This window comes from Neopelma chrysocephalum, unplaced genomic scaffold (genome assembly GCF_003984885.1).
Source record: "Neopelma chrysocephalum unplaced genomic scaffold, ASM398488v2 Primary Assembly neopelma1_61b, whole genome shotgun sequence".
NCBI classification, from domain to species: Eukaryota; Metazoa; Chordata; class Aves; order Passeriformes; family Pipridae; genus Neopelma; species Neopelma chrysocephalum.
This window is the reverse complement of record NW_020897717.1, coordinates 7,558,793-7,576,416: the sequence shown is the minus strand read 5'-3', so window position 1 is coordinate 7,576,416 and position 17,624 is coordinate 7,558,793. Positions and strand designations below refer to the sequence as shown.

The 17,624-nt window shown below is 39.6% G+C and overlaps 1 protein-coding gene across 5 annotated transcripts in view; it reads left to right on the top strand.

The window, feature by feature from the left end:
- The window catches only part of EML4 (EMAP like 4), a 150,265-nt gene that overhangs the window by 60,685 nt on the left and 71,956 nt on the right, over positions 1–17,624 (top strand). For 4 of the 5 annotated variants that reach the window (XM_027681816.1, XM_027681815.1, XM_027681813.1 and 1 more), the window contains exon 1: positions 144–215. The exons of the other annotated variant lie outside the window; for it this stretch is intronic. In XM_027681816.1, the coding sequence (XP_027537617.1) occupies positions 149–215 (67 nt within the window). In that variant the 5' untranslated portion in view covers positions 144–148. Of the gene's footprint in view, positions 1–143; positions 216–17,624 lie in introns of those variants that run through there. 5 annotated transcript variants of the gene reach the window in all.

Sequence of the window (17,624 nt, the reverse complement as noted above, 5' to 3'; positions counted from 1 at the left end):
GGGAGAGGCGGCGGGGACCGGCCGCCGCCAGCAGGGCTCGGGGGCCCGGCACCGTCCGCTCGGCGTCCGCCGGCCGGGCCGGGGCGCGGGTGCTCGGGCTGAGCCTCGGCGGGAGGGCGGCGGGGCCGGCTCGGCGTCGGCGAGAGGGATGGAGGAAGCCTTGCTCTGCCTGGGCGCAGGCTGCGACCCCTCGGCGCTCGCCGCCTTCTGCACGGGTAAAGTACCGCGCCTGCCCCGCGCCGGGGGGGCCCGCCCCGCAACGCCTGCGAGGGCTCTCTCGGAGCGATCGCCAGCGCTTTCCCATCCCGGGAGGGGAGGAAGGGAAACCTGTCCGTACCCGGGTAGATACTGCCCTGTGTGGTGCGAGGGCAGCTCCGCGTCCCCAGCAGCAGCCGGCAAGGTGTGCCTGCTGAGCGGCTCGCTGCCCTGCGGCATCCGAACCTCGAGAAAATTTAAAAAAAAAAGGTAGCCAAACAAAATTATGATGTGTGTGGATAACGGAGGAAACGAGAGGAAGATAATGACGAAGTTAGTGCTCGCTGGACAGAAGGCTGCTGGCGCGGAGCAGCGTGGGGCCCGGCGGCCCGGGGCTGCCAGGGGGACGCGTTTCGTGCGAGGGACCCTTCGCAGCCCTCGGGAAAGGGCGGCTCTTGCGTGTCCACCCCTTCGTTTGGACCTCTCTGTTTGACGCTCTCCAAAGGAAAAGTCATGGGAAGCCCCGCTGGGACGCGTGGGCTGCGCGGGCCTCAGGCAGGCGGCAGTAAAGGCTCGCTCAGCGTAGGTAGATCTGAACCGCGTCTGTTGCGGCTCCAGCCGTGCGCCTCCTGTGCGGGGCTTTCTGTCTCTGAAGCATGCATTTGCCCTTCAGAATTAAGGGTTTCTCTCCCCCCGCCTTCATTTTTACTAGTGTCATAGTAAAAATGAAATATTTCAATGCCTATTTCATTTCTTTATAAACAGCTGCTGTCAAACCAGCCTCTTCAGTGTGAATCGGGTCATTAATTGCAGCGTTCTGACTGTAGCAACCAAAAATATAGGGTCTTAAAAAGAACCAAATGATCCTCACCAACAAATCACATCAGAGATAAGATGCATTTCTCTTGTCTATTGTGGAGAAGTGTGTTTTTCCGAATAGAGTGGACATCACCGAGCAGCTCTTTGTTTGCTGATTCGTGCCGTGCAGTTTTGATGCGAATGCAACATCTCACGTGTAAAACCTTACGCTTCTGGCCTAAAATATGATGGTCAACAGGGAAAGTGTGTTTTAAAAAATAAGGGCAAATATTTAATGCATAGATTTTGATGAGTATGTTGGGGAAGAAAGGAATGACCTTGCTATGGTGTACTTTCTTAAAGTGAGCAATGCGCTGTACTTTATCTGCTTCAGAATTCAAACTATTCGGTTTAGAATTCAAGATGTTGCAACCCTCAAGAAAGAGGGGAGGGTAGATTGGAAATTTAAACATTACAAGTGCTTCGTATGATTTGTTTTTCCAGTCTTGCAAGGATTTTTACAGTAGAAAAGAAAGGTTAATGTTTAGCTGTTTGTCTTCAGAGCAAAATTCAAAAGAACAGCAATTTTTACGGCTACAACTTGCAGCTTCGTTACTGATATGTAGAGGTTTATGTTATCAATATTTCCATTGACTTTAATGGCTTTTAGCAAGAGTTTCTGTGATCGTCTGTAAAAAATGTAGCAGTGTCTCGAACTTCAGCTTGAGGCGTATCTTGAAATTCTGAAGCGAGTGTGACATGATGGACTTACCTTTTGAGATTTGTATAGAAATCCAGCAAAATAAGGTGCAAGAAATACATTTTTTTTCAGTGCATATGTTCTACATAAATTTTTTTCTGCATCTTAGAAAATTATTTTGCCTAAAATCTTGGTGAAAGACTGAAGATTGTGCTGAGTAAGAGCTACAGACAGCATTTGTAATTAACAAACTGTGGCTTTGGGTATTATTAGCAGGGCAGTGTGCTTTGTTGGTTTAAAACTTGATTCCTACTTATAGAGTTAGACCTAATGTGTCTTTATATAAAGTTTTTCGAGGGCTGTGTGTTGGTTTACGCATAAACTTAGAGTGATAAGGAACTGGAATGGTGGAGAATTACAAAGTTCTTTTTTCATATGAAATTTCTAGCTTCATCCTTGAAAGCTCCTTGCCTTGAGGGCTTTTAGCAACTTTGCAGTGGTAACAAGTATGAAAAAGCCTGAGATTAAGCTGTAGAAGGAATTTTTTTTTTCTGTTGGACCATACGTGCTCATTCTTGCTTTATTTAAAGGAGCTTAAGGCTTTGTACTAACAGTGGGGTATTTCAGGTGAGGTTTTTGGGGATAACTTTTTTTTTTAAGTATATATCCTGTAGCGATGTACTTTTCTATAGGAACTTGTCTACCTTACCTTTAATTGTGATTTGTTTTGTGCACAGGTGTCATTATACATACCTTCAGTTGCTCATTTCTTGCCATAGCTAAAAATTAATTCCTAATTCAGGAGTAAAGAACTAGCACTCCCTTTTAACATGTGGGATACCAGTGCTGATAAGCAGCTTAATCAAACTTTTAAAAAAGCTTCTCTGATGTCAGTAAGGGTGAATTCTTTTTTTCTAATTTTTCTAATTATCCTTTTATAACTAAAGCTAAGGCAAGGCAATGTTCCTTCAGGAAGAGCATAGCTATCAAATTAGATATGGGCTAGAATTTATCTTAGATGATACAGATCAGGTTAGAAATTTTGAATTTGACAAATGGAAATATTTACCTACAAAAAAACTTCAGTTGTCATGCTTCTTGATTAAATATTTGCCTCCAGTGACACTTGGCATTGAAAATGGTATTTATAAACAGGAAAAAAACCGAAACAAACTCCAGTATCCCCATATTTGTAAACTTGATTACTTTCAGGCTTTTGGTTTCAATTCATTTATCTTTAATGTTAATACTAGTAGAGTTTGCTTAGGGTTTTTCACAGTGCGGATTCACCAGTTGCTGGAGACAGGGATGATAAAGATGAGGTTATGGTGGTGGCTCTGCAGGGTTTCTCCAGAGGTGACACTGAGTCCTTCTTGGGCTTGGTGCCTCTCACCCAGGGGCTGTCACTGTGCTGTGGAGGGCACCTCAGCCAGCAGTGGCTTTGCCACCCACTCTCACCCAGGGTCTGTCACTGTTCTCTGGAGGGCACCTCAGCTGGCTGTGGCTTTGCCACCTGCCTCATTGGCAGGGAGTGACAGTGACCTGGATGTGCTGCTGTTCCTGGTGCTGTGCTTCCCTGTCTGGATGCTCATGCACAAGTACTTAATTTGGATTAGTCTCTGGCATAAGGAACTTTGCTGTGAGTATTTTGATATTACAAGGGCTTTTTTCTTTCTAGTGCCTGTTATGTAGGCAAAAATAGACAAATGTGACATAGAAGTCCTACTTTCAGCTTGCTATTTTACCTAAAATGGATAGGTACTGGATGGGGACCAGTTAAATAAACCAAGTATTAGCCTATTTCAGGGGATTACATCTCCCTTAGCACTGTTTTTTCTGATGGTCTAGAGTTGAAATCCTATCTCATTGTAGTTCTTGAAAGTACCATTGTTACCTCTTATCTGCTGGAATTTGCAGGATAGTGTATACTTGTTTTTAAGTTCTACTTCCTTATCAGGTAGTATAGTTTTACTTACCACCTTCTAGTAATTTGACTGAGTTAAAAGAATCTTTTGTTGAAGGATTATAAACACAGTTGGACTGAGCAGAATTTACTTGCTTTGTAAGTTAGCTGAGCCTATGCTTAATGAAGTGAGCTGTAAACTAGATGGGCTGTGTAAAAAGGCTTCATTGCATTAAACTTATTGTCAAAGTGCTGTTTCCTCATCAGATACCACCCCCTTTCCAGGAGCGCAAAGAAGGGACATGGCCATTGTGACCCAGCTGTGCACAGTACAGGCTGGTGCAGTGGCATGGGGAGCCCTCTGTGAGGTCAAACAGTGTTTGACTCTGCACGTTGCTGACTGTAAACTTGCTGTAAATGTTTGTGAATGTACACATCTCATTAAAGGTCTTTCAGTGTATTTGGTACATACTTTGGTAAATAACAGTGTTATTGCTCGATAGCGTCTAACTAAATATCTGTAGTATTGCACTGTAACAGCAGTGCTATGTGTATACAACATAAAATTGCATATAGTGTAAAGATCCATAGGAGTTTTCATCTCACACTATTTAGAAGGTTAATTCTTGTCTTGACTCAATGGAAGTCTCATTTCTTTAACTTGATAGTCACCTTTTAAAACTATAATTACGTTTTTTGGTTATGTTTCTTCTACTTTGCCTTTTCAGGTCTCTGTCTCACTCCTAACGGTTCTAGGAATATGTATTAGTCATCAAAAGGGGGTTGAGGAGATAATAGTGACTTGTGCAGGTTAATGGGTAGTGTTTTCTTTGCAATTGCAGAATGTAATTGCAAGCCACGCTTTAAGTTGCTGAAGTATCGAAATTGGTGAAATGTCAAAGGTGGAGCTGACGCAGCAAACATGTCATTAAAGGTCAGATAGAAAGGTTCAGAGTGCACACACTTTCTCAGCTCTGAGTCTTTGCTCTCAAATTTTGAGTAATGTCCTGATTAAGAAAGTATCTTTATGAACCCTATATCACACCCCTGCTTCACACAAATAAGTAAATTCATCAGGAGAGCGGTGTCATTGGAAAATTCCTCCTTGCAGCATACTCAACTAAAAAGCTTCTTCAACCTGATCCTTCTGCATTGAGCCAGAGCAGCACGGAGAGCAGAACTTGCGAAAAGAAATACAGAAAAACTGCTGGATGTGCAGATCTTGCTCTGTGAGCAGGGACGGAGAAGGAATAACCAGATGTTACAGTCATTAATCACAGTTTTTTATTGTGTGGTCGGAAGATACCCTTATGTGTCATAAAACCAGGTAGAATTTAGGTGACATCTTCTTTTGCTCTTCTCTCCGAGCACCTTTTTTGTTCTTTGTATGTTCTAAAAATGCATTAATTTGTTGGGGTTTGCCCATGAAGCTCTTCAGGAGCATTTAAAACCATGAGAATACCCATAGTCGGATGTCTGATATCTGTGAAATGCATCAAAGGAAACATTCCTTTCCAGCTGATGGAGTTGGTCCTTCAGGTTCTTGCGTGATTTTACCTATTTGGTAAATAAATGGCATGGCGTCTTGAGCAATGAGGTATTTTTTGAGGTACATCTCGGAGATGTACAGGCTGCATGGTGTGTAGCACTCTTGTATGAGGACTTCCTTGTATGTAACTTTGCAAGTTGCAAAGAATGGCCACACCTAGAGTGTGGGCTTGCACATGAGCTGCAGAGGACTAAGTGGAGGTGGAAACCAAAAGCATGTTGACACAGTAGGTTACTAAATGTGGATTAGTAGGTTAAACAACCTGCCATTTAGTCTTGAGTAAGAGTGTGTGCTTGAATAGTTACTACATGGAAGCTGTGATGTTGTTCACTCTCTCTTGGGCTCACTCCCTGGTAGTTTGTGTGGCCTTACCCCCAGCTGCAGCCCAAAGAACATGGTCATGCTGGCTCAGTTTTAATTCTTTTTCCTAATGCTAAAAATAAAATAAAAATAGTAAAATAAGATTGTCAGGAAGGGTAGAAAATGCTGAAAATGTATAAAATAGTATTCTTACTGATGTATTCTGCTGTGGTGGGAGGATTCTTTTTCATGCATGAAGGATCCTGTTATTTTGACTGGCAGTATTATACAGAAATAGTATGCTCCCGGATGGTTCTTTTATATGTATGAAGAGCTGAATTAGCATAGCTAATGCTTAGTAAGTGTATGTGGAATTAATCAATTCTAAAACATAAGCATTAGAGGAATAAACTGGATAATTCAGTGATTTAAGATAATAGCTGCTTTCAGAGTAACTATTATTTTTTTGGCTCTAGATTGTTCCCCCCACAGTTATCAAACAAATAGAAATCTCCTGGACATAAAAAAGAGAATAGAACTGAATTGCAAACACTGGAAACCTATAATATATAGCTTTTTCCAGTATATTTTTCACTTTGAGTTTGAAGTGTATTAGGAAAAAACTATAAACTTTATTTCTGCAGGCAGGCTTTACCTAGCATTGCTGTTCCTGATCTCTTATAAAAAGCTGAAAGTGGTACCCGATGATAGCCAGAGAAGAGCTCTGAGATAGGTCTTCAAGGGAGTGACTGATGATGTGGCAGTGGCGGGTTGAGTGACGGTGTAGAGCCTGTCTGGTTGCATTGGCACTCGTGTACTTCTGCAGCAAAACATTTCTGCTTTTTTTGATCTTATGTACTTTAGCATGTAAAGATTTCTCTTTCTGACGAGGCTTGGATTGTTATCAGTTCTTGATTAATTAATGCCTTAGTTTTGGGGAAGAAGGAAATAAGTGGGAAAAAAATGCAACTTATTCATAGTCTGCGGCGCTGCTGTTACTTAGTCCCAACCAGATTCAGTTCTTGTTTCCCTATCAAGTATTTATAGTACTTGTAGTATTTCTAATACTAGACATATCCACGATCAGTCATGTCTCTCTTACTATTTTTAGGGGTATCTTCTTTACCTAAAAACTGTTGCTTTTTAGCAGATGGTGGGAAGAGAAACCCGAGGATTTTTTACACTTCAGAGACTCCATCTATAGAAAGATCAGAGAAGTAATCTGTTTATGGTGCCAAATGTGATGTATTTAAGCAACTTTGATAGACATAACTTTGATAGACTCCCTTTTGAGTTTTCAAAATTTGGCAAACTTTCCACACAGAAGTGTGTTTTCCTACAGGATCCTTTGTGAAGAAAGGAAAAAATATCCCTGCAAAAAGGTATGTTTCACATGTAAGCCAATTCCATACATACATTCCTGATGGTTTCGTATGATTTATCAATGTAGAGTATTTGTCGAAAATTATTGTTGATGGTTCCCTTGCTAAGGAAAGTGCGGCAACACTTGATGATAGACCTATAGTCTGAATGTTTAAAAGGCTATCTGTGTTTATAAAATAATGAATAATGATATTAAACATTTCGGCAGCTATTCAGAAGCAGCGTGTTACAGGACAGCAGGATGAATGTCTAGATGGTCTCCTGTCAGGCAGCAGCAGTCACAGCAGCAGGAAAGGTGTGAGCAATGCTTTCCACCCACACCTTGTTTACAGCTGTTACTTCACCGAGGCTGTTTAATTGCTAACATAATTTAAAAAAGGGAGCTTAACTAAAGAACCAGTCAGTTGTTTAATTGTATTTATGCTCAGTTACCCTTTTTGAGGATGGCTGTTGACTTATACCAGCATAGGTACTTCTGCTTGCTCTCTGGCCTGTGTTTTCTATGACACACAATGTGCAGATATTCCCTTTATTTCTCAGTAGTTGCTCCTCTGTAGTAATTGAAATGAAGATTGTGACTAACATGAGATGAGTAGCTGCAGATACCACCTTACGGGTTGGCTGTGTGGGAGTCATGCAGCTTGTGCTTTATCCTTGAAACTAAGTGGAGAGCTTAGCTGCATCTGTAGTATGACTAGTCTTTACGGAGATAGTTTAGTTCTTTTCTATGCAAAAAAAGCCCCTAACAAAACTGCTGTGGATTTGGTTCCACCTGGAGTAAGCATTAGCTGTTGCAGAGGTGTTCCTCTAGTACCAAAGCTGCAAGCAGTTACAGAATTTGGGGAGACATTTTGGTGGAAGTAAACAAAAGCGAGATTGTGGTTGCTACTCTTGGAAGTGTTGAGTTGGATCAAGCTTGTGATTAGAGAGCTTTAGTCTCACACTTCCAAGAAACAATGGACTTTTTGAAAAATATCAAAACCAAACCTTATGTCTGTTCTTGCCTACAAGACACAGGAGAGGTTGAACAACTGCGAGACGGCATCCCCTGCAGCAGCAAGGATGACATTTTTGTCACAGACCTGGGATAAGGGATGTCTTCTGCAGGAGATGGCTGCCCGCTGGAACAGACCGAGCATGCCAGGCAGGCAAGCACAACAAGCCATCCTGGCCCCACTGCAGCAGCACCACAACTGTGGTGGATGGTCACAAGAGAAAACTTATCACTGGAATGAATACTCCCACCAGAAGGCTTGTCTCTTAATAGAGGTTATTTTTTACAAGAGTGTATTGTAATCTTTAGCTTTTGAATAAGAAAATGCAAAGAAGGACAATAACTTTTCAAGGTCACTTTAGCTTGTCAGAGAGGAAGCTGAAAGTTGGCATTTTACTAAATGGGCTCTGGTATTGAAAGGAAAAAAAGCAGTGGCCACACAGTACCCTGAATAAGTAGAAGGAATTCCTATACCTGAAATACCAGAAAACTAAGATAAGGCAATAAGTCTATTTTGAAACAGATTTTACTTTTATCTGAAATCACTGTGTCCTGTGACTTGGTGGATAAGAGCCATCAAATTACCCTGCTGTGTACACCTGCCCAGGTGCCTCCCTCTTGCTCTGATTTAAGCATGTTTCTGCTGAGCACAGAAACCCACCAGATCGTGCTTTTTCCAGCAGAGCTGAAAGGGAAGGCTTCCCCTGCAGGGTAGATGAGTGTTTTGTGAGAGGGAGTTGCTTATTTCTTTGGGAAAGGAAATGAGTAGTATGGGCCAGGATTCTGTTTTTCTTGTCTTGGTGGAGTTTTGCATGGTGGCATTTGTGATAGATTGGATTAGAATAGCACAGAATGAGATGAAATAGACTTAGTTTGTAAAGTGGTATTTTTGATGTTACAAATTAGATATTTATGAGTCCTGGGGGAAGGAAATGAGCAGCACAATGAAGCAGCCAGTACAAAAAATTTCAGAAATATTCCAACACTTTTATTTTCAGAGATAATGTCTAACTTTATTGCTAGATAACAGAAACCAGAGATTACTTGTTTGTGTGTCAGGATATGAGATCAGTAAAATTTTGCAACTAAACATTTCATGGTACAAAATAAAATGTATCCATAAAAGAAGAGGGTATGTTGTTTTTCCTGATGTTATCTCACTTAATGATTTCAGTGCTTTTCTATTTTGTTGTGATATACTCTAGAACTGATGAGAATATAGCAGTCCTAAAGAGTAGAAACATCTTTCCTCCGGGGCAAAAATGTACTTGTTAAAAGCATACCACAGACAAAAACTCAGATAAGTTTGATGCCCAAATAAGCAATAAATATTTAAGATGTTGGAAGTTTTCCATAAGTTTCAGATTAAAAGTATGTTGGTACTACTGAACTCAAATATTTTGCAGCAGAGGAGATGCACTGCAGTGATGGGTAATGTTGTAGTTTCCTGTGTTGTTGCAGTCTAAAGATTGAATGTTTTGCAAACTTGGATTTTATTTGCTTGTTACTGGAAAAAAAATGTCTTTTGGAAATATGCTTTGGAAATAGAGCTTGAAAAATCAGAGGTAACCTGTATGAATTTGGGCTTAAATTCTGGGGAAAAAAAAAAATTGCTACATATACGGACATTTCTCTGAACAGGAGTTAGCAGCATCACTATTACAAGAGCAGTTAAAAGATAAGTGGCCCCAGGGGGAGGGAGAGGTGCAGAGAGAGATGAAGAATCTGAGATTACTCTGAGTGCGCTTTTTTCTTTTTTCTTTTTTTTTCTTTTCTTCCCCTCCTTCCCTCTACCCGCTGCTCCCCAAGCATTCTTTCCATTTACAAACCTTCACACCTTTCTTGCCTGCCACGTAACTGGTGGTACCTGTCTGTGTAGATAAGTTTGCTGAATACTCCAGGAAAATCAGTGTTTCAGATGATCCCATGCTTCTCGGTGAACTCTGTGCTTTTTCTGGACTTTGTGATGTTTTGCATAGCAGTACTTTTATCTGAGCCTGAATATGGTTACTATCAGTCATTGTTGTGTTGAGCAGATCAGCGACAATTAATGCTGCCGTCTTTTTGTAGATTTATGCACTATTGACATATGGTTAAAGAAGAGTGTTCTGAGTGGGAAGTCATAGTGAGCATAGAAGTCAGAATTGGAGTTTTTCTACAAGACTGTATTTAATCTTCTGGATCATATAGATATTAAGATGCAGCCTTTAATTACTTGCTCATAGTCTTCCCGCAAGTCAGAACTCTGAAAAGCTGATTCTGCCTAAAAAGCAGTTTCTTGCTGTTTTGAGTTGCCTTCATTTTCTTTGCATGTCTTTCTGTTATTTTTATGGCAAGACTTTTAGTCGTGCTTTTCAAAGAAATGCACGAATTTAAGCATTGATTTTGTTACAGCACTTAGCGGTAGTGTGTTGGTAGCCCACAAGCGTTAATTAACCTTTATGGGGTGTGGGACAATGTTTGCATTTAACAGATGAAGAGTGAAGTTAAAAAGAGATTAAGGTCAAAAGCATCTGCTAATTACCTAATTTTCTAATTAAGTAATCGCCTGATTTGAAACTAGGAAGGCTTGATTGTCAAAGTGTATAGGTAGGACAGAGCTGTACATGTCAAAAGTCTGATTGCTTCTGCTTTTCCCCACTGATGTCTGGTGTTTGGGCACAACATGCGGGTTCTTCCTCAGGTGGGAGAGATGTTTTCCTACCCTTGCTATCCCACAGTGGTTACGCTGGAGCCCCAGACAGTGGGTGGCTTTGCCTCTGTCCTGCAAAGCTGGAACCTGCTGAGTTTCTTAATGGGGTGGCTTGGGTGCTGTCCGCTCGTGGCGTAGGGAGGCAAGTAGTGGCTGAGCCCTTGGTGAAGAGGAAGACCTCAGAGATCTGGTCCCACTTCAGCATAGGAAAAGTTGTTTTCTTAGAAAATTTTAGTTAGATCAGTTTGGGCATTAGGGAGGATGGGGGAAAAAACTGCAGGCACTGAAATTTTTAACTCGCATTGTTTCATGCTTTTTTAGTTTGCAACTTTTAAATCAGCATTTTATCATGGAAATGTTCTAACAATTCTAGCACAACATGAAATATTTTCGGCAAAGAAATACTGACATATGTGGGCTAAAGTGTTTTTGTTAATGTGTGTGTAACTTATAGTAGAACAGTTCATTGCAGCTTTTTGGTTGCTACATGAATTACAAAGTTTTTGTGTTTGAAAAGGTGCTCCCTGCTCCTCTGTCTTACTGTGACGTGAAAATAGGATGGCATAAGATACTGAAAAGAGCTTGGGGTGACTTGGAGTGCTGCTGAAGGAGTTATATGGGGGATCCCAAGCAGGTACCCGTACCCACCACAAATTCTCTCTGTGGAGTGTAGAGGTCACTCATCTGTAGCAGAAACACTATTTTGGAAGGAAAAGGGCTTGTCCTGGTTGAAGGCCAAGCGTTGAAGAGTCATAAGCTTCAGAACAATATCAGGAACACTGAGAGCTAAGCAATGTAAGGGGAAGAAAAGTACTTGAAAACCACCAGGCTTAAGTAGTGGGTGGAGAAAAACCTGTGAATGGTCTTACTCTTGAGATGCATCTCAATGGAGGTGGAGCTGATATGAAGTATGCAGTTGGGGAAGATACATGAGAGAGCCTGCATAATTACCTGCCTCTTCAAGTAATTATATGGGTACCAATGTCAAATATGAGAAGTGCCTGTAAGTGTTTGTTTTGTTTTCACAGTCTGCCTATCAAAACTAGTATCAGCAAGTATAAAAGTATAAAACTTTTGTGCTCAATAGGTAGTACAGTTACTGGAAACTTAGAGAAGCAGAACACTCATGTTGGTCAAATAGAGCATGGGTGGAGTTGTACCCTGTGAATCTCACGCTTATGTATTTCTGGATTATCCGTGTTAAAACTGAGTGTTTACAGCAGCAGATGCAAAAGCTTGTTAGAAAAATATTCTTTTATCTGCTGTAACTTGTGGTTTTTACGAAGTTATTTTTTTCCCGGATATTTTTGTATCATCTCTTAATCTTTCTCCTTCCTTTGCTTTTTCATGTCAGGACAAAAAAGATATGAAGGCCTAAGTGCACAAATCTGTTTAGCATACATAAATAGAGTACTAATTATTAGGCATGAAGTTGCAGATCATCTTACATATCCACACAACCCTTTCAAATAAGATTGCTTGAAACATGGGTCATGTTCTTTATAATGTAATGGTGCAGTAGTAGGTTCACAGACATGAACTTGCTTCGAATTAACCATAAAGCAGTCCACAAATATCAAAGGTCAGTAGCAACTATTGCATTGCAGAACATTCATGGGTTTCAGCAAACTCATCCCATGGATCATCTACAGACAAATCATTACAGTTGTAAAATGAATATATATCATGCTGAATTGAGAAGTCCTAAGAAGCTTTGTCCAATGTAGTTATATCTTTTGTTGTTCTTTTGAAATTTAATGCATTGTTATAATGATTTAAATTTATAGTTTATGACCCTTTTTTTTTAATTGAGGTTTCGATTGTATGATTATCTATACAGATATATACGGATGTGTATAGATCTTTTACAGATGGGCCAGTTTACATTTTTTCTAGTAACGGATAAATTCTTAACAGCACAAATTACATTCCTTTCAGAGCTTTGACTGAGATTTTTAGACATAGTCTAAGTTTCAGACTTGAGTGAGGGTTGGTGGGGTTTTCTTTGGTTAGGTTCTATTTTTTGGGTAGGGGGTGTTGTTTGGGTTTGTTCATGGCCAAGTTCTGTATCCATCACAACATGGTGGATTGCCCAGCTATATTTTAAAGTGAATAATAAGCGGTCTTTTGCACAGTTTATGTTTAAAAATGCAGATGAGCAATTGAGGTGATGACTTTTGATGTTTAAGGCACTATCCACTAGACACTGCACTCCTGTTTTATGATCTGATTCTGCAGTAGGATCTGTGTAAATAAACTTACTGCTTGCTGCTTGACTTGTTATCAAAATGGTTTGTGAAAGGCTAGTGTAGAGTAATATATTGTTTTTATATTAACTATTTGTAGGGGACCAAAATAAGATGGATCTATGAATTGTTAAAAAAATCTCATGAGGTATACAAGAAAGACAGTTTGGTTGAAATGATGGTACTCATTCAGCATCAACCCTGAGCAAATGAGTGGTGTGTGACAACACACATCCTTCCCAAAAACCTGAAGAAATGTCTTTGGAAGAGAGAAATTTAAGGTTGAGCAGCATATTAGTTTCAATTCAGTATAGAAAAATTGGGAGATTAAGGAAAAAGAATGAAAAACTAGCAAAGGAAGCAAAAAATATATGGGATATCTGAGAGAGTTAGAGGCCAGAGTCTTGCGTTTGCAGGAAGTGAGAACTTGGGGAGAACTTCCCACTCCATTGCCATGCCACATAGTCTTGTTTTAGGGGCAAATTAGAATTTAATACGGTATTGTTTGGGTCAGAGGGAGCTCTTTTAATCTTCCATGTTTGTGTTGTGTGTTCTAATTCCCATTTCTGTGTTCTTCTCATGACTCACATCCTTTACAAAACTGAGATAATTTGTGTGCTGGCACTTGGAGGAGGTGAAGAAGATGCTGTGGGCAAAAGCATGGAGTCTAATTCTATTGGTTTGGGGGTTTTTTGAGAGTTATGAATTACAGATATGGAACACAATTCTTGATCTTTCCACTCTTTATAGTCTAGTCTTAAGACAAGTGATCTGCAAAAAACTGCAGGGAGTTTTTTTTCTTGTAGCATGGTAGAAAAAACAAGTTTGTCAGTTATTTCTCTGGAAATATAAGCCTCATCTGCAGTAAAATTATTCACTGCTCTTCAGAACAAAAATTGCAAGTTGTACAAATATAGTGTTTCCTGCAGATGTGAGCTGATCATAGTAATGGTGAGAAAGCATTCTTTCGGGCCAGTTATTCCCTGAAATTGTCAGCCAGATCTTTATACCAGTCCAAGTAATTTCTGTTGTTATTCTCTAATAAAAGACTCTTACCACTCTCAGAAAACTCTGTGTGTGCATTAACAGACGGGGGTTTAAAATTACCTGTGGTTTCTGTGGCTTTATTGGATGAAATGTAGAATTTTCCACCCTGTGGTTTAAATTTCCATGTGCTGGAGTTTGTAGAATTTGTTTTTCTGAAATGCTGCTTCTGTTTAAAATGAAGCCCTTACTTATGTTTGGTGGAGGCTGGGAGGAATTGACTCAGAGAAGTGATAGTGGATGCTCTGGAATTGTTGAGGAGGCCCAGAATAGATGGTTCAGTAGGAAGATAATTTTTTTTCCAAATGTAGCCATTTCAGATTTCTCCTAGGTAGCAAATGATGAAGAGTGATGCTTTTCAGATGCTGTTATCCTCACGTGCCTGCTGGTGACATGTGGGAAGAGGAGTGATATATGGCTTGGGAGGTTGGTAAAGTATCATCACTATGTACTGGATACTCCTCTTGAAGTTCCTGGCCAAAGTCTAAGGGGCTTTTTGAGCTGCTGCCTTGTTCAATCTGCTGGGTTGGTTTGGTGTCTGTGACTGTGGGGAGTTTCACACAGAGTAACGTGTCTGTTTAATGCTATTCCATTGACTGAAAAATGAACCCTAATTTTTAGGTTCGTCCTCATGTCTCATGAGTACTGGAGACAGCATATTTATCCCTTCATATTCCAAAAGCATGGGAAGAATTGATGTTTTCCTGGCTAAAATTAAAAATCAAACTGATGAACTATGAAAAATAGTGAAACATCTTATTTTGAAATTTACAGTACTGTATGGTGATACCTAGCATGTTTTTGCTGTCATTTGACTACCACTACTCTTACCTTAAACCACTTTTTAAGATTGAAATATCTGCATGGATGTCTCCTCACTACTACCAGCGAACACTGTAGATGGATCTTTGCAATGGATCTTGTTCCCAGTGGCTCTCTTGAAGTCATAGGTCATCAACAGCTTGGGAAACGTGACCAACACATCAAAAATGATGCTCTTTGGTCTTTTTAAAATGAATCAAGTGAATGAATCAGTAGTCAACTGCACTTAAAATTTTTTTGCTATATTTGCTTAACAGGTTTCCCTCTTTAAATAAACAAATCTCCCTCTGATTTAGTAAAAAAAGAGTGGCCCATGGAAGGCCTGGATAGATGTCTTTGTCAGCATGAGGGAAAGGACAGATGTTTAGGAGTGGGAGAAGAGGAAGGGAGGAAATGGACTTTTGCTTCACAAGTGACTGACTTTATTCTTGCATAAGAGCTGTTTCCTCTCTGAAAGAGGAAGGGCATGCCCTTGAAGGAAGTTTTTTTGTTTAAACTTCTTTTGAAGTAGTTCTTTAGATTATAAAATGCATTTTTAATGAAAGAAGAAATCTGTAAGAGATTTTGAAAACTTATGAGAAGAAAAGGTATAATTTTGTATTGTGCAGAACTGTCAGAATGATCTCACAGCTTGCAATTGTGTTTACTTTCAAGGCGTCTTCTTTTAAGCTAATCCCTGTTGAATTACTTTTCAAGACACTGCCAAGAAGGGCACGTTGGAGTTGAGTTGAATATTTGCTGTAATGAGTGAGGTTTTTGGGTTGGGAATCATTCATTTTAATTCTCTAATAGTTGCCAGGGTAATACATGATTGTCATCACTTGAAACAGATGCTGCTTCTGTAGAATGATAAAGAACAATAAAATGTCTTCCCAGTGTGCTACTGTATTCTTTGATCAACCAAAATATTCTTGATTTCCCAGTGATATTCTTGCTCTCCAACTTCTTTCAGTTGCTGTTCCTCACGTGCACTCTCTGCAATGCAAAGCAGCTGCTGATGGTTTGAAACCCCTTTTCTCCTGTGGTACACGCATGGCCCATTACCTTGCCTGGCTTTGAATCAGCTAAATGGCTTAACCTACTTTGCTTTCTACTCATGCCCTATTTACATAGCTACGACCTCTGACAAGCTGTTGATTTGTAGTTGAGTTTGAGGGTCCTTCTGCCTCTCTGTGTTGTGTCAAGGCTTAAGCCTCCACAGCACAGCTTACAGAGGGGAGCGTCGGTCAACTCTGCTACCATCTCATTTGATGTGTTGAGGAGGTCAGAGCATTTGCAGCTCACCCTTATAGGGCAGAAAGATTTGCACTCCTGTTCTTTGAAGTTTCTAATTAGTGATATAACTGTGACATTGGGAGCTGCAGCAGCTAGGTAATGTATCCCATTTTTGGGGTGTTGGGGTTCGACAGAAACAGTCTAGTCAATGTTAGTACTTGGTGGGGAAAAAAAGATGTAAAGAGATGTGCAGAGCACTTGCATCTGTGCACATCAAAAAGACCACTCAACAGTGGAACCTTTCCTGGTTTGGTAATTACTATTATTTGGACTCCACACAGGGAACACAGTAATATTTGGCTTCTAAAATGATGATTTGACATAGCTACTTATTCCTTTTACAAATGTTTTATAGTGATCTGCTGTATATTTATGCAGCCTGGGAATTTATCCATAATTTATCCATTATAAGACTTTTTAATAGTTTATTAATTGAAGGCTTTGGCAGACAAAAAAGAAAAAAAAACCAACAAAAAGTGTGGAGTTTTTTTCCTCCCCTTTTTTAGAGGAAATATCAAACTTCTCTCTTCTGTTTGGACTGCTACCCAGTCTAAGATGAATTATAAAGTTTATAATATTTTGAAAATAGTTGTTTTCTGCAGTGTTCATTTTGACTGATCCACTGCATATATTTAAAGACGAACACTTCAAGGATAGTAGAAGTATGAATTATATAGTACTTTTTAAAGTCCATTTACTTTGCTAAAGTAAAAGCTTTTCTTCATGGATTAACGTACATTTATCTTGGTTCCTTTTTATGTGCTGCATAGGTGCTTGTAGGAACTTCTACTAGCTCCTTAAAACAGATGGGGTTTTATGTTTTGGAAATGAAGGTTTTAATAAAAGAATTTTACACAATCCTTCCTAACCTGGGGTAGCTGTCACAGGTCTGGATTTGTAAAGTATTACTGAGAGAGCATTGGATATGCTGGGCCGGAGAGTCATTAAAATAAATTTTCTGAACATAGGAGGTACAGGTACCTCCTGTGAACTTTGTTCAGAGTTGTTCTGGTCTGTTGTATCTGGATCTCAGTCTGATTACATGCCTTATTAATTCCCCTGCAGTTCTTTTTATCAGCCTGAATGAATATAGTATTAACCATGAAGTGATACACTTCTGCATTTGGTGTAACCAAATAGTGAATTAAATCAATATGCAAAATTGTCCATCTTCTAGGAGCTGTTTAACAACTGTAACCTTGACTGTTCCTTTCAGTTTAATAATAATTGTGAATACGTTTCACTACTAACATTAGGGTTTTTTTACTAACTCGTTTTAAAAATTTGTGTTGTGAAAGTATTATTGTGGTTCTTTATTTTGGTTGGTTCGATTCTTGGTCCGTCAGTAGTGAGTATCATGTTTTAACTGAATGGAAGTTGGCATTGAACTCCATAATCTCTTTCATATTTAATCCATTGGAGAAATTTGGCTCAGTGTTTCTTTTGCATTCAGGTATTTTAAAAGTACCCTTATGCAAGTATTTCTAAGATTAAGGCGTTTTTTAGGGAAAAACAGAGTTTTAGGATTGTGGTTTATATTAACTTTTTTTCCTTCATATGTCTTCCTGAGCTAAGTGAACTACAGTTTAGATTCTATATAATCACAGTAATAATACCTTTTAGCTGTTTACCCTTACATGTAAATTTTCTGTTTGTATTTATTTCATAGAATATGGACTTAAACTATCTATTTGTATAATACAGGTAAATTTGGTAAACCTAT